Source organism: Sceloporus undulatus, chromosome 2 (assembly GCF_019175285.1).
Source record: "Sceloporus undulatus isolate JIND9_A2432 ecotype Alabama chromosome 2, SceUnd_v1.1, whole genome shotgun sequence".
NCBI lineage: Eukaryota > Metazoa > Chordata > Lepidosauria > Squamata > Phrynosomatidae > Sceloporus > Sceloporus undulatus.
The window spans coordinates 107,140,689-107,163,921 of record NC_056523.1 but is presented as its reverse complement, the minus strand read 5'-3'; the positions used below and the strand labels follow the sequence as shown (position 1 = coordinate 107,163,921).

General features: G+C 37.2%; 1 protein-coding gene across 1 annotated transcript in view; it reads right to left on the bottom strand.

Annotated features, from left to right (window-relative positions):
- LOC121920386 overlaps positions 1-23,233 on the bottom strand; it is a 97,381-nt gene that overhangs the window by 37,167 nt on the left and 36,981 nt on the right. Inside the window, exons 9-15 of the mRNA XM_042447520.1 lie at positions 18,203-18,318; positions 16,953-17,162; positions 14,264-14,407; positions 10,937-11,100; positions 6,968-7,080; positions 2,868-2,980; positions 1,931-2,140 (exon numbers count right to left, since the gene is read on the bottom strand). Coding sequence (XP_042303454.1) covers positions 1,931-2,140; positions 2,868-2,980; positions 6,968-7,080; positions 10,937-11,100; positions 14,264-14,407; positions 16,953-17,162; positions 18,203-18,318 — 1,070 coding nt within the window. The remainder of the gene's footprint in view (positions 1-1,930; positions 2,141-2,867; positions 2,981-6,967; positions 7,081-10,936; positions 11,101-14,263; positions 14,408-16,952; positions 17,163-18,202; positions 18,319-23,233) is intronic.

The following is a 23,233-nucleotide window of genomic DNA, read 5'->3' as shown; positions in this document are numbered from 1 at the left end:
ATTATGGCATTGCTTTCTAGATGTTCACAGACTCTCTGTTTAATGATTTGCTCTAGAATCTTTCCTGGTATAGATGTCAAACTAACTGGACGATAATTATTGGGATCCTTTTTATTCCCCTTTTTGAAGATGGGGACAACGTTTGCCCTCCTCCAGTCTGCTGGGACTTCTCCTGTTCTCCAGGAGTTCTCAAAGATTATTGTCAATGGTTCTGATATTACATTTTGCCAGTTCTTTTAATACCCTTGAATGTAGTTCATCTGGTCCTGGAGATTTATATTCGTTTAGATTAACCAGATATTCCTGTATTATCTCCTTACTTATTCTGTGCTGGATTTCCCCTATTCTGTCCTCTGCTCCATTATCCTCAGGTTGAGCACCCTTTTCCTTTTGTGAGAAGACTAAGGCAAAGAAGGTGTTGAGGAATTCTGCCTTTTCTCTGTCTTCTGTTAGCATTTTGCCATCTTCTCCACGCAGTGGCCCTACCATTTCCTTCTTCTTCCTTTTGCTGCGGACATACCCAAAAAAGCCCTTTTTGCTGTTCTTAACAGCAGCCCATTTAATCTATGGAAGACTCTGGAAAGGGAAAAATGCTTACATGCTTGAAGAATGGACAGCTAAATTAAATGCTCTTATGATAATGGATAAGCTAACAATGATGGTTAATGGCAAATCAGAACAACAATTTCAAAGAAAATGGGAAAAATTAATAAATTATGGGTTTAAGTTAATCTGAAAGGGGAACTTTATAAATATAAATATAAGAATACGCTCTTTACATGCATAATTAGCCACAGACAATACGAGGCCTAAATATTACACTGATGAAGCTATGCAAGTGTGAAAAGGCAAATTTATCATTTTTGTTGTTTATATTGACTATATTACAGAACAATTATCATATCATGAGCAATTAAGCATTTCTGTATACATTAAAAGAGAGCAAAGGTAATTATAACCTGGCCGAATAGTAGGCATATAAATGTTAAAATAGCTTTTTCTGCCTCGACTTAGTGTTTTGTTTTCATTTTCCTCTGCTGCAACTTATGTAAAATAACTTTGCAGCTGAAGTTGGAAAAAGGAGGCAAATATGAATTTCAAAAGAATATTGTATTTTAACAAAATTAAAAATTTAAAAAAAGCTTCCAGTGATCTCGTTAGTTCAAAAGAAAACTAAACCTAGGCAAGACATGCATCCCTGGAATTTATCAGCACTAAAGACAACTGGGCTGTGCATAACACAATCTGAAAGTCACACAGTGCATGGCAAATTAAGAATTTTAAAAGATAGAATTTCTTATCCATACACATGTATGAGTAACTGTTACTTATATCCCACTGTCACCTACATCCAATGTGCGGATCTATGCTCATATCTCACCACTGAGACCAAACGTACGGGTTTTCTTCTTAATCCATCCAATGTTCAGACTTCCGCACTGTTCTCTGCAAACACTCTGTGTGAGGGCTTTCCATGATCCCAACCTCTGCCATATATAAAGACTTCATCCAGTTCCCACTTGTGTGACACCAACTACAGGGTCAGTCAAAATGCCCCCAAGGTTTCTATGATGATCTATATTGCATTTATCCCCAACAGGACACCACCCCTCTACATTCAATGCTGTAAATTTCTACTGCCATTCACCAACTGCCTCATATAAATCTCCTCAAACTGCATTCACTTCAACACTCAATTCACTTCAACACTCCACTCCCAAAGTTACTTATCTCATAATCAACCAAGCAACAATTTTATATACAAATGCATAATATCATTGTAACATATGGGTAACAATTTAAAGATGGAGAGAGAAATTTCAAGCCCCTGGATCTAATACAAAATCCAGCCCATCGCAAGTTCCCTATCCATCTCACTCTCCTTGAACCTCTTCTCCCTACCCACCATAAAATAATAATGAATTCTTACTTGTTTTTAGGCGAAAAATGTGATGAGCTGCACCTGACACCATTTCCATTCCTCTGACAAGAAAATGTGCATTTGGCCAACTACTTATTCCAGTACAGTTCTCTCTTAATAAACAATTGAATCTTGCTTCATCAAGATTTTTATACATAGCCAGTGGATAAACAGCAAGCAATATCTTCCCAGGATAATCAATGAAAAGGTCAAGACCAGCTTTTAGAAAACAAAACAATAATTTTGTTACAAGGTTATTGGAAACAATCATTGTGAATTACAGACAAAAGGTAAAGAAAAGGAAATTTAGCCATATATTAATTTATACACTACAATTACACTAAATGCAGAACCAGAGTTCCTTGAGGATACAGGCAATTTAAAAATTCTCCTAAGATAATTTTATCCATTTACTTTAACAGTTTTTGTATTCAGCATCTAATAACCTTGGGAACTGCATTTTAAGGAAGTCCACAAAAACCATAACAAAGCCTTTTATTTTTAAAAGGTTACATTTCTTGATGTCTTTCATCAAGTCACTTACTCACATACTCCCTTCCCCATTCCAGATACTTTTATCAATTTGAGATTGTAACATTTTAGTTTCATTTCACTTTAAACAAATTAGATTGAAGCAAAGCTTCTTGTTTGACACAGATGTCTACTGAGGAGCCATAGCTATAACATCTATTACCGGTTTGACCTAGTAGCACTGCTCTCTTTCTATGGAATTTATTGGGTGAAAGCAGATATGGTATTAAACATTTCACAGGATCTCAAATTCATCTTTATCACCTGTTTCAGGGAGAAAAAGAAACAAAGTAGTCCTGTAATGCATGTGACTGGATAGTAGCAGAATGCTCAAACTGCCACACTGCCTGGTATACATAAGATGGTATATACAACTTGTATGTTATACAAACCAAGCAGTTCTTCTTAGTAATACCTATTTCTTTCTCACAAATATAGGAATAATGTTCCCTGCAAGGCAATGCTTGAAGTCTTCCTTTTCCCACCATCAGAGCACATCCATTTGCTGTCAAAGGAAAATCCCATAGCCTATTTATGAGTATAAAAACAAAGTGATTTTAGCAAAACTATAGTTAATCTCTTTATAAGATATGCGTTTAAAAATTAGAGTGTTTAGTGATGGTTTGCTGGCCAAGACAAAAAAGGCCTGTCAGTCTGCTCAAAACTCCAGTATTATCAGCAAAACTCCAGGAGCAAAATTGGCTTCCTTGGATTAGACAGAACATCAGAACTTCCACTTCAAGCTCACCTTCTGAAAGTACACACACAACTTCACTTAGAGAAGAAAATATGGGCTTCTCACTTTATTTGTGGAAACCAAATTGGTCACAGAATCACCTCTCTCATTGCCTGGAGAACTATAAGATAACTTCCCTCATTGGAAGTCCTTAATAATAAATAATAATAAAAGTTTATATCCCGCCTCTCTACAAAATGCAATTGGGGCAGCTTACAAAATTAAAATATACAGTCTGAACCCTCAACCCCCCCCCCCAAATACAATTAAACAACGTAGAATTTAAAATGTAAAACATACTTAAAAACAATACAATTGTAAAGTTGAAGGTTTTCATGGCCGGCATCCATAGTTTTTTGTGGGTTTTTTTTTGGGCTATGTGGCCAGGTTCCAGAAAACTTTTCTGGAACATGGCCACATAACCCGAAAAACTCACAAAAAAACAATACAATAACTGTGTTGAAGTCAGAGGTCAGCAATTAGATTTTCCTACTCATAGCCAGAGAACTATTCAGGAAAGGCCTGCCGGAAGAGATCCATCTTTATAGCTTTTTAAAAAGCTGTTTAGAGTGGTAATATGACAAATCTCGTCTGGCAGGCCATTCCACAGTCTGGGCGCAATAACTGAGAAGGTCCTCTGGGAGGTCATAGACAGCCTTGTCCAAGGCTGTAACAAATTTTTCCCTGAGGATCTAAGTGTGCGGGGAGGATTATATGGAAGGAGGTGGTCCCGAAGATAGGTTGGACCCAAGCCATTTAGGGCTTCAAAGGTAATAACCAACACCTTGTACTGGGCCCGGAAACTGATGGGCAGCCAGTGGAGTGATCTTAAGATCGGTGTTATATGGTCTCTTCTGGATGTACCGGAGACCAATCGGGCTGCCATGTTCTGAATTAACTGAAGTTTCTGGACCAAGCACGAGGGTAGCCCCATGTAGAGTGTATTGCAGAAATCAAGACGTGAGGTTACCAGCGCATGTACTACAGTCTCAAGTTCCCTGACTTCCAGGAAAGGGTAACAGGCACTCCTGAACATCGCATTCACCTGATTTGTAATGTGAAGCAATGAATCTAGGAGCACCCCCAGACTGCGAACACAGTCCTTTGAGGAGAGTGTGACCCCTTCTAGGACTGGAGGTTGTATCCCGATGCCAGGGTTCGGAGCCGATACTGTAAGTACTTCCATTTTGTCTGGATTCAGCTTCAATTTGTTTTCCCTCATTCAATCCATTACTGCCTTAAGACAATCATTGAGAGGCAAGTCACCATCTGAAGTCAAAGCTCAAAACCGAGACATGGAGAAATATATCTGGGTGTCATCAGCGAAATGATAACACCCTGCCCCCATGCCTCCGGATGATCTCTCCAAGCGGTTTCATGTAAATGTTGAAAAGCATCGGGGAACAGAATGGCGCCTTGTGGGACGCCATAATTAAGCTCCTTCCTTGCCGAGCAACTGTCCCCGAGCACCACCCTCTGGAATCTGCTCGAGAGGAAGGAATGGAACCACTGAAGTGCAGTGCCTCCTATTCCTTTAAACAGAGGCTAGATGGCCATCTGTTGAGTATGCTTTCATTGAGAGTTCCTGCATGGCAGGAGGTTGGACTGAATGGCTCTTGTGGTCTTTTCCAACTCTATGATTCTATGATTCTGTGTATACTTGTTGTACATCATGTTGTGCATAAACATGTTGGAAAGCTACTGCTTCACAACCTCTCACTGTTTTTGTATAAAACAAAATGACCTCAGCACTTGAAAATATACACCTTTTTTCTCTGTAAAGCAGCTTTCTGTGCCAAGAATGGGGTAGAATAAGTTGTTGAAATCTATGGGCATCCTTATACCAGAAATTACCTTCACTGTAATTAATCTGTTTTCCTTTGGCTAAATTTGCATGGCTCTGCCATTCCCTTCTCTATGCTGTGGATCATATTCTCAGTTACTGAGATAATTAACAATAAGCTACCAAAGATATTAAATTGTGTAGTCATGGAAAATATTAGAATTAGGCAAATTAAAATGCCTGTTTTTAAAGCTTTTTATACATACTAGGGAGCAATTGCATGCTTTTTAGTATAGGTGTGTCTGATGAATAATTCTACAATTCTAAGGCACTCTTTCCAAAACCCAAGCAAAAGCAAAAAAAAGTCTATTTGAAATGGCCCTAAACAAATGCTGGAAAACCTGAACATTTCCTGTGTTGTGTTGCTTATTATTCCCTATGGAACTGGCTTCTCCATTTATACCAATATCAATTTACATTATAAGTACAGATGCACAGCCTCAACATGAATTGAACCCCAACTGTGTTTATACACATGTTACAAACTATTTTTTAAACATTCGTCCTTCTTTCTCATTGCTCTTATATACTCATTTTAGTATCAGTTTCACAGCATACTGGAGTTTGGGACCATCAATGATTCAGATTCTATCCAAACATTTATGGATCAGGTATTGTTGGACAATGAGTCACATTCCAAGCAATGTCACTTTTGTAATTGTGCTATTGTGATGTTATCTGTGCTAGTTTTTGTGCAGCAGCAATACTTTGTTGGCATAGGATGTTATCTTAATATTAAAGGTATTATCATTTTGTATTGGGGGTTTGGTTTTTTTCTTCTTTTAGATTATTGTAACACAAGTATTTTATAGTTAATTTTGTTTTTGGCTCTGTATTTAATATTGTATTTTGATGTATGCATTGCATTTTATTTGTCCTATTTTGCTCCCTTTTTATTGGTCATTGACTGAAATATTTGTAATGTATGTATGCCAATTTCATTCAAATGTTTTGTCAGTCCATTTGGAACTGCTCCTAGAGCACCTATCACTACAGGAACCACAGTGGTTTTCTCTTCCCAGAGGTTCTGAATCTCAATGGACCTAGTTCAGGAAGGAATTCAAAGTGATAATTTTGACCTTTGACCTTTAAATCCCTACACTGCTTGAGGCATTTTCACTAGGGGACATGGTCACAAGCTGATTTCTTTAATGAGCGGATAGGCCTGCAGATGATAGAGGAGATAGGGGAAGGTACAATGTGTCATAGGGCACCCCTCCTTCAATGCTGTGGAACGGGCCTCCCAAGGGACACTGAGTGGACAGACTTCTCTCTCAGGGGCTTCCCATATCAGATGAAATGTGAACAGTATGTGCTGTGCAACTTGGTGTGCCATCTTTGGCATAAATCCATGACAATGGACATTTTTGCTAGTTTTATAGAAAAATGCTAATTCTTCTTATTTGTACTAACTCTAAGAAGTGAATTTTGAAATGGGTTAGGTTAATAAAATACTTATTTCATCTCTGTCACCAATTTTCCTCCTATTATTGGTACGATCTATGGCTCCTGTTCAATCTCACATCTATGGGTTTGAGAACTCTATTTGCTCCTAAGCTCAAGAGACGGGTTTTCTTGCAATTGTGACTACGATCTTTTCTCACTTTCATATCTGTCCTCTTTCAAAAGACAGTATCAAAGACAAACCATACATAATGAGTTTATTAAACAGAATATTTGAGAGCCTTTATTTAATTATCTTCACATTGAACAAAAGCAAATACCATTTTAAAAGGCATTCTGTAGCATTAAAGCAGCTGCTGTACAGTAAGAAAAAACACTAATATATATTGTATGTTTCTCTTCATACTGCAAATAAGAGTTACTTTTCTCCAGCTCATTCAGAAACAGAGCTGGGGTTTTTCCCCCCTTTCTTTCGCTAAGTAAAAATATATGAATTATATGCTTACTGGACTTTTTGGAATTGAATACTTACCAAGTGTATTTTGTGGGGTCAATATCATTACTGTCACCACTCCATTTCCATGCACTTCCTCCTTTCAGCAAACCAATCCAGCTCTCAGTTTCCAACATATCACCAAGCCAGTCCTACAAAAATATGTCTTTTTAAAACTTTTCTGAGGGCTGAATAGATGTTTAGAACCTAAAATAAGGGCCAGGATACTGTACCTCAATCAAGAAAAAACAAAACAAAAGATACTGCTGGTTGGTGAGAGTCGACATGGAATTCAGCTTATTTTAACCTGACCAAAAACAAACTAACAACAGCAACAGTACCTTTATTTCAGCCAACAGGCCATTAGACAACACAAAATATATATGAAACATGTTAAAATAACAGCATAAAATGAATGTTCATAGTATACATATTGTAAATAATAAATAATATTTAAATGTTAAAATAACACTATAGGAACAAATATTCATAACAGACGTGCTTACAATCCTACTATAGTGGCTTAGCATATATAAATGTATTTTATATATATATATATAAAATCATTTACAGACACATTAGATGTTACATGACTGCATGAGACAAGAACAGATGGATATTTGTATGAGTAATTAGTAGACATCAGACAGGGCTAATTGCTGAGGGTGCGTCAGTCTTACAAGTTTTAGCAGCAGAGAGGAAGAACTTTGCCACTGTTTCTGTTATATTTTTCTTAACAGGTACACCAAGTATCAACTGAATGATCTACCAGGAAACTTAAGCAAGAGGGGTGAGATTAATCTTAGGCACAGTACAGACCGATGGTTTGCAGTGGCCTGGAGCCAATTTTAGGGTTCCAGAGCACACAGCATCTGCACACTCCAGAATCCTAACACGTATATATGGCGCCATCTTTACGTAGTGCCATCCATATGGCGCGCGCATGCATGAGACAAGCGCAGTGCCGCATCCGCATGACCAGGTGCCATGGTTGTGTCATGGACTTGTCACAGTGCGCCAATAACACACAGTACAGACAACACCATACTACTAGCAGAAAACATCATAGGCCTGGAACACCTACTAAGGAAGGTCAAAGAAGAAAGTGCAAAGGCAGACTTATTGTTGAACATAATGAAAACAAAAATAATGACCACAGAAAGCCTACACAAATTCAACTTAGACAATAAGGAAATAGAAGTAGCAAAAGAATTTTCATACTTGGGATCAAACATTGACCAGATTGGGACTGTAGCCAAGAAATCAGAAGAAGACTAAGAATGGGGAGGGCAACTATGCAAGAACTAGGAAAGATCCCAAAATGCAAAGATATATAATTGAGCATGAAAATTAGAATCATACAAGCCACTGTATTCCCTTTTAGCATGTATGGATGTGAGAGCTGAAGGCAGATAGGAAAAAAATAAATTCATTAGAGATGTGGTGCTGGAGAACAGTACTAATGATTCTGTGGACAGCCAAAAGACAAACTGAGTCCTAGAGCAGATCAAGTTGGAAATTTCCCTGGAAGCCAAGATGACTAAACTGAGACTGTCATACTTTGGTCACATCATGAGAAGGCACAACTCACTGGAAAAAAAAACCAATAATGCTAGGAAAGGTGACAGGAAATAGAAAAAGAGAAAGATAGCATGCTAGATGGTTGGACTCTTTGAAGGAGGTCACAGGCATGAATTTACAGGAACTAAGTAGAGCAGTGGAGGATAGGGAATCTTGGAGCTGTCTCATCCACAGGGTCGCCGTCAGTCAAGATCAACTCAAGGGCAGTTAACAACAACAAAGGAATCTCTAGGTCCTATGACAAACCTTAACCAGATGTTGTGCTGTTGACCACAGAGTTGAACTGGAGGACCTGCACATTTTTCCCACTTTCACAGGGGTCCTGCATCCCTAACTCCAGCACATGTTGAGGGCCCACAATACTTGCTTCTATGAGAATTTGTCCAGCTATTTAGGCCATCTTCAGATGCTCTGCTTAGTGTACCCTAACCTTCTAAAACAAAATGGGTAGCAACTCAGTCTTCTCACAGAGGGCATCTTGTGTCTGAAATAATTGTTGTGTTCTTAATTCACCAGCCTCTTACTCTGCTGCAATGAACAATGTAGATAGGATGCAAACTGTTTTTCTCCTGCAGATGTTAATGGGGAATAAGTTGTAATCATGAGTATATATTATTTCCTGTTGTTGAGTACAAAGCTAGCATGACATTTTAAAGAAAGAGTACCGCATCTCAATTTTCTTGCACGTTTTAAATTAATAAGACCATTTCAATGTAACAAATGGCAACAGAAAGCAGTCTAAAATGTACCTGTGTGCTGTATTGCACTTTGTTCAGGAGTGCCTAATCAATCTACTAACTAGTGAATAATTTTGCATCATGGTATGGTAAAATAATGGAATGTTATGAGTCCACTTCTTTTGTGTATTGATGTAAATTTAAAATTAGTACAATCTTAATTGCCAGATGAGTATCTAAGGAGAAATTTGCTCTTAAAACATTTGGGGGGGGGGAGATTATAATCATCTAATCTTATTTGGTTTTAGGTTTTGAATGGCTTTCTGCGGTTAATCAGGAGAATTATGCTGGCTTTAAAAAATATATGTCCAAAAGAAAATTTTGCTAAATCAGTTTTTTCTAGGGATTCATTAGTTCTTGAATCATTAGACTCTAATTATATATGTAATGACTTTTAATAATTCATTTATCATTTAAAGATTAACTATGGCCTGAAACAGACAGGTAAAAAGTGCCAGCATTGGGGTGCATCCGGGGCATGGTGTTTAGACATTGCACGCCCCAAACACAGCAGCAGTAATATTTATTTTATTTAATAGAAGTTTATATTGGCAGAGCATCTCTCAGAGGCAAGGCAGTGGCACCACAGCTGACTCCTGTTAGTACTGCACAGAAAAAAACACTGGTAAGCCACTGCTGAATGTCTAATACCAAGAAAACACTATGGGAGACAATACAAAATGAAGCAAGAAGAAGTGCTAGATGATGAGATTCAGGAATAGCAGAAGTACAGGTAGCATTGTGTAAGTTTATAAACTAAGTTTATAAAAAGTAATCTTTTATTTTCTTCTCCATATAATTTACCTTCTTTTAGTCAAAGGATTTGTTTATATATAATTCAGAATAGAGTTATTGTCTTACATGTACTGTACTATGCATGTCATCTAAGGGCTGCTACTACTGGGACCTTGGCACAATCCCATCAACCATTTTTAAAATGGAATAGGTAGCGCTGTCTGTAGGATTCAAATATCATTAAGCTCATAATTAGAGAGGAGTTGTTGTTGCTGTTGTTGTTGTGTGCCTCCAAGTCACTGTTGATTTATGGTGATCCTAAGGCAATCCAGAGCCAATGTGGTGTAGTGGTTTTAACATTAAACTAGGACTCTCCAAGGTTCAATTCCCCAATTGAGCATAAAAAACCCACTGGGTGACCTTTGGCAAGTCACACTCTCTGAGCCTCAGAGAATAGCCATGGTGACCCTTCCCCCTTGAATAAACGTGCCAAGAAAATCCTATTATTAGAGAGTAGATTAGCTGAAAAAACAAAAACCATCTTCTGTAGTAACACTGGCATCCCTTACTACACATAACTTTGGACTGAACCCTGGAGCCCCGGTGGCACAGTAGCTAAATGCCTGCATTGCAGCCACTCACTCACAAACCATAAGGTTGCGAGTTCAATACCAGCAAAAGGGCTCAAGCTCAACTCAGGCTTGCATTCTTCCGAAGTCCTAAAATGAGTATCCAGATTTACACTTTGTAAACCGCTTAGGGAGTGCTTAAGTGTACTGATAAGCGGTATAGAAATGTACTTGCTATTGCTATTGCTGAACAGTGGTGGTGATTGATTGCTTTTCAAAGTATCTCTGACACCCTTTCTTGAAAACAGAAAATAACCAAAGCTTATAAACTTTCCAAACATAACTTGGCATTGCCCCCAAATAATCCCTTTGCTCATGCACAATACCTTCTCTTTTGCACCGTCAATCCTAGCAAGTTTACCATCTTTATAATAGGAACACTGTAGATTTGCCCATGCATGTGGCCCCTTCATTTCCTTTTCAAAATAGTAACAATGTCCATCATAATACCACCATGGGGCATTGTGAGGACATTTTGGATGCCTGATGCCTGGAAGCAAGAGAAAAATATTTTAATTATATAATGAAATGTACTGTTTATACAGTCATTAGATCAAGTGAGATGTATCTCCCTATATCACCAAATATTAATATGTCCAATGATAGTTATAGGGAGCCAGTGTGGTGTAGTGGTTTGAGTATTGGGGTAGGACTCTGGGAGACCGGGGCCAAATCCCTACTCAGATGTGGAAACCCAGTAGGTAGCCTCAGCCAACTCATACCCTCTTAGCTTAGAGGAAGGCAATGGTTAATCTCCTCTGAATAAAGCTTGTCAAGAAAATTCTATGATAGTTTTGTAAGAAATCAGAGGTGATCTGAAAGCACACAATGAGAGCTATAATCTATGTGACACAGATCAGGATTTCTAAATTATTTTTCCATATTTTCATTTTATATTTGATATTAAAGTATTGTTGTGAACACTGTATCTCCAACTCTCCTGGGGGGGGGGGGAGATAAGAGGATATCAATATGGATTCCCAATCCCCTCTTCAAGTAAGATGCCACAATTTGTTTTCGTTAAACCCATTTTAAGAGTCAAAGGAAAGTCTTGTACTCTTTACTGAGAAATAGATTTCACTTCAAAATTTAGGGAGAGCTAACTCCCCCTTCCTTCCTTGGGATGCTTTTGGAATATGCATGTTTACCAAGACTCTAGACCACTGGTTCTTATCTTGTGGTCCATGGACTACTAGGGGGCTGTCATTATAGAGGGTACATGAAAGCTAGAAGGGTTGAAGACTGCTCAACCCACCACCTCCCCACAGCAAAGCACCCAAATGACAAGAACCAAGGCAAAGGCTGGCTGGGTGGTTTTCTGCAGTGCTGTTCCATCCATTCTAGCTGCAAACTGATGGGAAGAAACAGGAGAAACGTCTTCCCTCTGGCACCTCTGAGTAAAGATTTAATGGATGGTGCAATTATTAATGGTTCAGTGTTCAGTTATTATTGTTGTTGTTGTTGTTGCTGCTGCTGCTCTTTTAAATCTTGAATTAGGTCTTTGGGGTCTGTGGTAACAAAAGATATTTAGAGGATCTGTGAGGGGTCTCTTTCCTCCCTCCTGCTTCTGCCTTAGCTGGATGGGACCCCTTGAGACCATCTTAAATGAACTAAGCTTCCACCACCTACTGAATTGGCCCTCCTTTTCTCTAATAACACAGTAGTAAGTTACTTTGGGGTACTTTCTGAAGCTGCAAAGACTTTCCTCCTCTCCTCCCCATCCTTGGTGAGGAGATGAATACCGAGCCAAGCCACATGAAAGAGGAACAGGAGAAATAGCAGTACTTTTAAAGGAAAAGGTTTCATTCCATGTAAGGAGCTTAACATCAACGGGGCATCTCTTCATATGAAGAACCATCTTGTCCTTCAGGCACTGATTGAAAGTTACAGGTTAGATACAGATTAGGCCATTTCAGCCAAACCAGGAAAAATAACCAAAACCTGACAAGACTAGCTAATACATTCTCCTATTGTATTTACAGATCTGATAGGTTTGTAGTCCTTGATGTTCATGGCTGAGTCTGGACCCTTTTGTTGAGTCTTGCCCAGCTTCCTGTGGGGTCAAGAGTGTCCATCCCCCAAGCTCCCTTTGTTAAAGAACCCCTCATGGTCTTTTTAAGGGTTTTTATAACCTCTGTTGAGAAAAATCTCAAAGCTTCCCTTGTGCTTCTGCCAATCTGAACATCTTATTGGCAATTGCTATCTCATCATTTCTGTGATACTCAGCCTCATTACAATGCAACTTTACCTCCTCACACATTTATCCCTTTGTTATCTAGGAAGAAGATTATCAGACAATGGGGAGGACTCCCACTGTTACAGGGTTCCTGATAAAGAAAAGGTTAAGAACCACTGCTCTAGACCAAGTGGCTCTTTTAAAATTAATTAAAGCTTATTAAGTGAATGAAAGCTTAGTGAATATTCATGTCAGGGAAGTTATCATACATTCTAGAAACGAATGTAAATATGTTTAAGCACAGGAACAGGGTCTTCCTGTGACTTTTAGTTTAATTATAGAGAAACGTAATTGCCAGTATATCAGTTACCATCAAAACATTTTTTAAAAAAATGTATTTCATGCCTAAATATGTATAATTATATTATTAAGAAGATTTTGGTTCTGAATCTGATGTCATCCTTGAGTGCACTGTCAAGCTATAGGAACTAAGTGGGATGACTCTCTATTGCACCCCGTTACGCACCTGCCAGCAAATGGCCAAAGGAGGTGGGGGGGGGGAGTGGAAGCAAAAGTAACATTGGTTTTTACTTTTAAGATGCTCACTTCCAGCAGTAAAAAGGTTGAGCTGCTCCTCTTCTCAGCCTGAAAGGCAAGAATGGAACAGAACTTTTTTTTTTGGCATACCCTCTGTAGAGAGCAGCCCACCTAACATCATTCAAGTGATGCAGCTGAAACAACTCCCTGCAAAGACAACTAGTAAACAAAAATAAAGGGAGAATACTACATGTGACCAGCTGGCTAAACAGGTCATGCTATCAAGAAAGTTTTGGCTTCTTGCTCTCTTTTACCTGCCTAGGGGTGGGAAGGGAGCCTGTGGAGGGGGAAATTGCTGTGTTGGGTTTGAACATACTATTATTATTATTATTATTATTAGTAGTAGTAGTAGTAGTAGTAGTAGTAGTAATATTAGTATATTAGTATATTAGTATATTCACCTGTTTTTGAATATGTATATTTTGTCTTTCCTATTATTTTCTATCATGGAGACTAATGAAGCACATCCAGGAAATTCATAGGCTGTGCAATTTCTCCAAAATATAAAGAAGCAAGAAAAGAAACTTGGAGAAAGATGTAAATGGATATAAGGGTTGGGTATAAAGGGGTTACAGCACACCCCACCTTATGCATGCTGGGTGGATGGATGGAGACATAAACTGTGGAGGGATTTCCCCCCCCCCCAACATATTACTGTTTAAGCAAGTACTTTCAGAAGGCCTTTGATTCTACCTGAGAGATGAAAGCCTACAAAAATATGCTCAATTCATTCTTTAACCTCTATTGAAGTTTAAAATTAGCAAATCTTTTCCCATAAAATAAAATTAAAAAAACACATCCTTTCAAAATAATTAATTCAGATTTATTTTGATTTGTGCCATAAACAGAAAGATCAATATATAAATAAATAATACAGTACCTAATTCACACATTTCACCTTTGAATCGACCAATACAGTACATCCTTTCAGGGCACTGGCCAGTGACTGAACTACATCTGAATCCTCCATAACATTTCTTACAATACGAGGCACAGTTATAACCATAGTAACCAAAAGAGCATTCTGTGTTTAAAAAAAAATCACAGAAATTTCAACATTAGTATATTTTCCTTCTCTTTTTAATTTCTGTAAGTTTTATTGTACTTTTAAAACTGTTAATAAAAATACATAAGAAAAAAAGAATATGCCCCTGAAATTGCAGAAGATCTGGTTGAGTGTGCTATAACTAGAAATGTGACAACTTGTTGCTGTTCATTAAACATACTGGAATTTTGGTTTTCTAAATGATCAATTCAAGTATTTATGAGCTCTGAAATTTGACACCTGCTCGATTGAAATATGAGAATTTGCAGACACTTCATTTGTTAAAAAGATATTTCAGTGAGAAATTAATTGATTGGGATGTTAATTTTTTATTTTGTTTTTCTTTTGCTTATGTAACAAAAGTAACAGTGCCACAGTCATTCAATTTTAACTGTGAATCTCAGTCAAGGCAATTTGAGGGGAAGGTAAAAGGGAATTCCACTGTATAGCTAAACACAGGCCATCCTTCCGTATTATACTGCAAACTGAGTCTTATGGTTAACACCACTAATTGCAAGAAATGGGAGAGAGGGAACATCAGTAGAGTGTTTTATAGCCCTCATACTTTGGGAATTTGTTGGGAATGGTTTTCTTGCCTGAGAAAGGTGACTGAGTTGAATATATATTGTTCTCCACAGAGAAGCAAGATAAATAATAACATTTACCACCTCTCTTTATGGTGGAAAAGAATAAAGACATAAACTTATAAGTTGACCACAAGCTGAACACGAGTCAACAGTATGATGAGGCAGCTAAAAAAGCCAATGCAATTCTAGACTGCATCAATATAAATATAGTGTCTAGATCAAGGAAAGTAATAGTACCACTCTATTCTGCTTTGGTCAGGCCTTACCTGGAAGACTGTGTCCAATTCTGGGCACCATAATTCAAAAAGTATGTTGAGAAACTGGAGCGTGTCCAGAGAAGGGCAACCAAAATGGTGAAAGGTCTGGAAACCATAAAACCCTATGACAGACTTAGGGAGCTAAGTATACTTAGCCTAGAGAAGAGAAGGTTAAGAGGTGATATGATAGCCTTGTTTAAGTATTTGAAGGGGTATCACATTGAGGATGGAGCAAGCTTGTTTTCTGCTGCTCCAGAGAACTACAGGAAAACTACAGGAAAAGAAATTCCACCTAAACATTAGGAGGAACCTCCTGACAGTAAGAGCTGTTTTCCCTTGCAGTCTCCTTCTTTGGAGATTTTTAAACAGAGGCTGGATGGTCCATCTGTCAGGGATGCTTTGATTCTGTGTTCCTTCATGGCAGGGGATTGGACTGGATGGTCCTTGTGGTCTGTTCCAACTCTATGAATCTATGATTCTATCACTAAATGGGATCAAGAAATGGTATTCTAAGCCATCATGAGTTTAGATTTCACAAAGATTAATGTCAAGATACAAGAAAAAATAAGAATAAAATAGAAATACATGTTAGGTTTTTTAAATTAAAAAATGGATCACATTAGAATACCAATGACAATGAAAACATGCATTTAAAACCTAACCTCTCTTAAGTATTTTTGTAGATATTTTTAAAAATTATTTTTGTAAAATATAAAGATTTTTCAGACTAACATTTATGATTAATAACAGATTAACATCTAAAATTTAAAGAGTTTTGTACTCAGTCTTTGGGCCCAAACTGACAGGCCAAAATAAAGATGCTTTGGGTCACTTTGGTGGTATGCTGTTTAAATGCTGCATGCATCCTAAGAAGCTGGAAACTGCGCCAAAGCTACACTCCAGTCCTAAGGGCTAGAGTACAGCGTCGGTCCAGCTTCTGGCCTCTTAAGATGAGTGTGTCATTTAAACATCATACCTCCAAAGTGACTCAAAGCAGTTTTATTTCGGCCTGTCTGTTCAGGCCCTTAGAATACTAGGAAGGGACATAGGGAATAAGAATCTCTTAAAAAAACTGAAATGACTAGTAGGACAGGACAAAAGATAAAACCAACCCAAAAAAAAAAAAAAAAAAAAAAGAAAGAAAGAAAGAAAGAAAGAAAAGAAAAGAAAAATGTTAAAATTACAGTTGAAAAAGACAAAACAAAAATGAGGAAATAAGAAACATTTGGAAAAACAGGATTTCATCAGATACACAAACAACTAATGAGAAATTAATAACAAAAAAGAAAAGATGATTAAATGACAATACTAAAATCAAGAGCTAAATATAAGCAAAGGGGAACGAAAAAGGCAAAACATGCTACACTTTATTGTGGAAAATGATGAGAAATTTATTATTTAGAATTCTAAAGGTAATTTGTATAACAAGTACTGGGGAAAGGGACAACAAAGCATGATTATGTTATGAGAAGGTAAACTAAAGATATGGGGGGAAGTCTTATAGAAGATAGGAACAAATGGAAACAGAAGAAAATATGTTATTGTAAGAACAATATGAACACAAATATGAATTAAGCTGGAATATTTTATTGTAATAATAGTAATAATAATAATAATAATAAAAGTATATTCAAAATATAAAGGTTTTTGCTGATCCTCATTTCAAATACACCAACATACCTCGTCTTACATATGAAGTTGCAGTTTCATCATAAGTAATAATTGTATTAATGCCTGTTGTTCTTCTGAAGTACTGGTAATCCTGCACTATCCCAGTGCAGTTTGAATTACTTAAGCAGTCCATTACAGCATTAGAAAGAGATGTATAAAACATTGGGTCTAGAGGTCCTGACAAAAATTGATCAGTATAGACATCAAAAAGGTCTTCCACTGAGAAGAAAAAAAGGCGGGGGGAAGAAATCTCCACTTTGAATTCTAACACAAGGATGCTTTTGGAATGTTTCAAATATGTTTTAAATTATGTTCTTTATACTTGGCTATGCCATTTTGCCTGAATAGCTTTTTATAGCTTTCTTTTTCCTTTCACACATCTCATCAGGTAACAATTTCCAAGTATAATTAATTAATCACAGAACTGTATGCTTCTGATTGTGTGTGGGAGATGTGTGTATTGTTTATTTTTGCATTAAGCAAAGAGAACAAACATTAACTAGTAGTTCAAATCAGAGATGCCAATATTTTAGGGAAGAAAACAGTTTTGCACGCAGACAGTAGAGTGGCAGCTGGACTATAGGACAGTGAAGAAAGGGTTGTAAGCATGTATGCCACTGTTTTCTCCCATGCCTCTTGTACTGTAACACCAGGAACCAAAGGAGTTACTTCTGGGATATTTTCTGACCCCATGGAAATTCCAGTATATTTCAGGGGCTAAAATAACTTGATTTTTTTGTGTGTGTTTCTGGGTGCAGAATAAAGAGTATTCCACAAAACCAAAAGAAGTCTCATGCCTTTCTTAAACACTATTTTGGCCTTCTTGTGTTCAGTGACCTTGTGTGTATAGACAGAGGAGGAAATGAGTGTGAAGAAAGGCACAACTACAAGAGGGAATCTGTAATTCTGTCATAACATTTTTTGGAATATTATAGAATTTTTCACACAGAATGGATATGCCCTGCTGATTGTTACCTCACCACAGACAGAGCATCTCAAGGGAAAGCCCTCTTCTTCTCAGGAGTAACTTGACTAATCTGCTAGGCAAACTCTGTCAGGGTGCATGGCTGTTTTTCTCATATGGAGGTCCTTGATTTTTAAATGTGATGAAGGATACATGTGCAGCCTGGCATCTTTCCATATCAGGGAATAGGAATTAATCAAAGGAGTATACCTTATTCACATTCTGTCAAGAGCAACATAAATACACTTTGAAATATATATCTTCTTCATCTTCAGAACCATACTATAAAACTTACACTCTTGCCTCTTACAAATCCATTTGTGTTTTTTATCGCATTCAAGCCTCAGAGCAGTATGGTTAGCTGAATCAAGGCTTACACATCTTCCAAACTGGCTTCCACTAAGTCTTAGCCTGGATGCAAAAATACATGATTGGTGAATTACTAAAGGGTTTTTATCTACAGCAAATGTATCTAGTTTTGCATGAGTTAGAATAGCCCTTAGTGTAGTACGTGAAAAGGGAACATTGGTTCTTACCTGTGAGATGTTCATTTTCAGTGATGTAGGTGGAAATATCCTAGCATGGGTTGATCGCTCTGGTAGGCAGGAAAACAGACTTGAAGGAGTCACCACCAGAGGGAACAACCCCCACCATCCCTCAGTCAATATTACAGCCAAGGATACAAAACAGACTCAGAGAGCATTCAATGCAAATATAAGTATAATAAATAGAAACTACCATAAACTCAAACTAAAAGTAACTAACAACCACCCTTGCAGAGTCAATGGAAACAGCCTCCTCTGTTCTGGGTGGGGAAGATATTTCCAACTACATTTTTTTCCAGCAATGGAGGTGGAAACATCCTAGCATGGGACATACCAAAGCTCCCCTACCAATGGGTGGGTGAACAGAGGCATATCACTTACATGAGTACCTCAAGATATAATATGCATCTTCCAAAGGAAGCCTCTTCTGATTCAAAGGCAACCTAACAGCAGTGGCATACAATGTGGAAGATGAAGGCCATGTCACTGTCCTACATTTATCTAAGAGGGTGTGGTGCAATTGTTGCTAGTGCAGAGGAAGTAGCTGCACTATAAACTGAGTGATCAACAACTGCTCCCAACAGAGATCTCCCAATCTTCTTGAAGCATGTTAAAATGCATCCAAGACATGCCACAATTTTCTCAATTGCTTCTTTAAAAAAAATTATTTATAATTTTAAAAAACCACATAATTAAACTTAAAAATAGATAAATCTTTTCAACCCTACTACACAGTGCACCCTACTTCCAGCACTGTATATACCATTGAATTAATCAGTTTTCCAAAATTGCAATGACTCTCATACACCTCTTTTTTCTTATGAAAACATCCTCTATAAATATATTCCATACCACTGCAAAATCATTCCTCTTCCATAATCTATTTTTTAACTTTAAATTTACATGTAATTTATCATGAATAGCAATATCCCAAATTTTTTTATTTCTTAGACCATTCTTCTATTTGATAGCTACCTTGAATTCTCAATTTTCTTGATATTATTAATATTGCTGCTGTCAATAAATTTGTAATCAAATCTTTAATAGCTTAAGTATGATTAATCTTATCAAAAATTGATAATAAAGTGATATCTGGGCTGATTTCAAGACTGTGTCCAATTAGGGAGCGATCAGGCAGACCCAGCAACATCAGGGACTGCCTGAAGGAAGAGGCCCCTCCCTCCTTAACTGTCATCTTGGCCTCAGAGGGAGCGATCAGGCAGACCCAGCAACATCAGGGACTGTCTGAAGGAAGAGGCCCCTCCCTCTTTAACTGTCATCTTGGCCTCAGAGGGAGCGATCAGGCAGACCCAGCAACATCAGGGACTGCCTGAAGGAAGAGGCCCCTCCCTCCTCAACTGTCATCTTGGCCTCAGAGGGAGCGATCAGGCAGACCCAGCAACATCAGGAACTGCCTGAAGGACGAGACTTCTCCCCCTTTAACTGTCACCTTGTATTTTGTATTGTATTACAATTTTTACTGTACACCGCGTATGATCATTGCAGAATAGCGGTCTATAAATAAAACATATTATTATTATTATCTCTTATTTCTTCAAATACCATTTGCCAGAATTTCTGTACTTATGGGTTTTATTAGAAGAATAGAAGTTTACTGTTAAAAGCTAAAAGCCGTCACAATATAAAATAGACCCAAACAGTAAATACAAAAACAGTATTTAAAAAAGGCACAAAAAGCACAAATAAAACAACATAGTAAAATTAGTAAGAGAGACCCATCAACAAAAAACAATAATACATCATAAATGATAAAATAATAAAAATATAAAACTAGAACGGTTCTAGCCATCATTCCGATGGAGAAAACTGATTCTAATCTTGCTAGCAGCTAAACCAAATTTTGCTACAATAGAAGTAACAAATACATTGTTGCTGGCCAAAAGAACACAAATCTGCGGAAACCAAGATCTATCGAAAAGGGAATGTAAAATACATTCAAGAAACCTATGTCTAGGAGATATATACAGAGAACAATGTAAAAGGTAATGTTCGATATTCTCCACTTCCCCGGTTTTGCAGATACATAGTCTTAGATGGACAGGAGTGTTATTATCTGCCTGTCAAATGGGCAGAAGGCATACATTGGTACCTTAGAGTGTAAATGCTTTTCTAGCAAGGGCCAGAGTAAGATTAATAAAGTAATGCTCTAGCCCAAACAATGTTTTGTATGATGTCTCGTACAATGGGTACCAAAAAGAAAAAGACGAGTTCAAGAGTGACTGAAGATCGGCCCATTTGGAAGCAAGATGACTTTTCTCTTTAATCAGTTGCTTGACTGTACGGGTGGCATAATTTGGAAGTGAGTCCACATTAAGCTCATAGCTCTGCAATATTGTTCTAACTACTGTATAGATTACCCAGGAGCTTGGAGAGTTAACAGATAATTGTTATAAAAAACATTTTTGGGGAGCCTGGAATCACTCATGGATAACAACTTTAGCCAGTAGAAGGCAAGAGCAGTATGTGTACCTGCCTGAAGAATCGTTTGGCCTTTTTCTGCTCTCAGAAAAGAGACAAGGGTACACTTAGGGACAGCCAACATGGATCTTAAAAATAAGTTCTGAACAGTTTCTAAATCTGAGACACTTTTGTAGCCCCAAATTTCTGCTCTGTATAATAACTGAGAAACAATTTTTCTTTGATAAACCTTGATAGTAGGTGCTACTGAATGACCTCCTTGAAGTCTATGGAATTTCAGCAGAGAATATATAGAGAGGGGTGATTTTAGCTTTGTAGCAACTACACCACATGTGGATATAGGAGCCAGAGTCCTATTTAACTTGATCATAGTGGAGTCAGGTACCATCTCCAAACCAACTTATAATAATTCTCTTTTATTTTCAGTATATGCAAATCCCATATTTTTCCCCAACTCTGTTTACTTATTGGTTGCTCCAAATCATAACCTCATATTTCTTTAAAGTAATCATTTAGTTCTTCAGTTTCCAATAATATTTTATAAATTTCACTTGTGGTACCTTTTAACATTTCATTCTGTTCTTTATTTTCCCTTTGTATAATCATGTTTTCAAATCTTGTATATTCTCTGCATTCATTATTTTCCCTTATCCATTTCATTATCCATTGTTCTAGTTGTATACAATTTAACCAAGATACATTTATCCCTTGTAGTCTCTCTTTTATTTGTTCCCCTATACCCATCTTTTTTTACCCAGTCTTTTGTTTTAATTATTTTCTGTTTTCTTAATCTCTTCTCCAATTCTGTCTTTAAATTTGTTGGGAATTTTTCCATTATCACCACTGGGGTTAATGGGGAAACAGCAAGTATTAATGTGAGGGGGGGATTGTATATATTGTGTTTTTTAAAAAGGTTGTACACCGCTTTGATTGTGGTAACAAAAAGCAGGATATAAATTAAAGTTTTATTATTATTATTATTATTATTAAGGCGAAGACTTTCACAGCTGGCATCCATAGTTTTTTGTGGGTTCTTCAGGCTATGAGGCCTTGTTCTAGAAGAGTTTATTCCTGATGTTTCACCAGCAGCTGTGGCTGGCATCTTTAGAGAATGCTGGCATGGAAGAGAGTGGGATATATATATATATATATATATATGTATATATATATATATATATACACATACATACATACATATACATACACACTATTGGTCGAGAGGAAGCGATTAACATGTTGATCTGTGTACCATTCTGTTGTTGAATGGCAAGGTCTCAGGGTATCTATTTAATTAATGATCCATTGTCTTACCATTGGAAGTAAATTTTTAGATAATTCTTATGTGAATAATAAGTAAATTTTGTTTCATCTTGCTTTAATACCCTCCCAACATCTTTTAACTCCTTTCTATTCATCATTTTATTCAGGTCTCTAATATTGTTATATCTTTCTCCTACAGTGGGAATAGATTTGTCCTTCCATTTATCCATTACCTTATTAAAATCCCTTGCCATTACTATAACACCTTTCTTACGTTTTCCACTTCTTTAAATACCTTCTCTACCTGTTTCTCATTCAGAGCATATATATTTACCAATGTATATTCTTCTTGTTCCATTTTTCCCTGCAGAGGTATAAATATTCCATTTTCATCCTTTTTAACCTTAGAAACTTGGAAGCCATTTTTTAAATATGATTGCTACCCCCTTGCTTTAGAAATCCCATATGCTTTCTCATACATAGCTGCCCACCTTAATCTTAATTCATTAGCCCCTTCTTTCACTTGATGTGTTTCTTGTAAAAAGATTATATCTGCCCTATCCTTATTTAATAAAGCTTCCATTTTCCTCCTTTTCATAATGGATCCCAACTCTGTAACATTTAATGTTGTAACTCTTAATTTATTAACCATCATAATCGTAAAAGTTTTCTTGTAAGCCACCTTGATAATTTTTTATGGAAAGGCGGGGTAAAAATTATTATTATTATTATTATTATTATTATTTGGTCCTTATTGTGAAGCACCTATCCTTTCCTCCTCTCTACTCCTTCCTTCCCTCCCTCTCCCCATCCCCCCCCACAGTATCCCCCCTTTTTTCCTTCTGAACCCTATTACCCTGAACCCTGGGGGAGGAGAGGTTCTCACAGTTTCTGGAGGAGAAATACATCCTCAACCCCCCCCCCCAGCTTATCCCTAATTCATCCCACTTCTTATTATTAATCTACTTTGATGTAATAATATCCTCTTTCCGTCTTCATGAGTTCCTCCAGTAGCTCCCTGCTCTTCTCCTTCACGATTTTTTCTTGTGTCTCGAACTTCAGCTCATGTAGTAGATCCAATC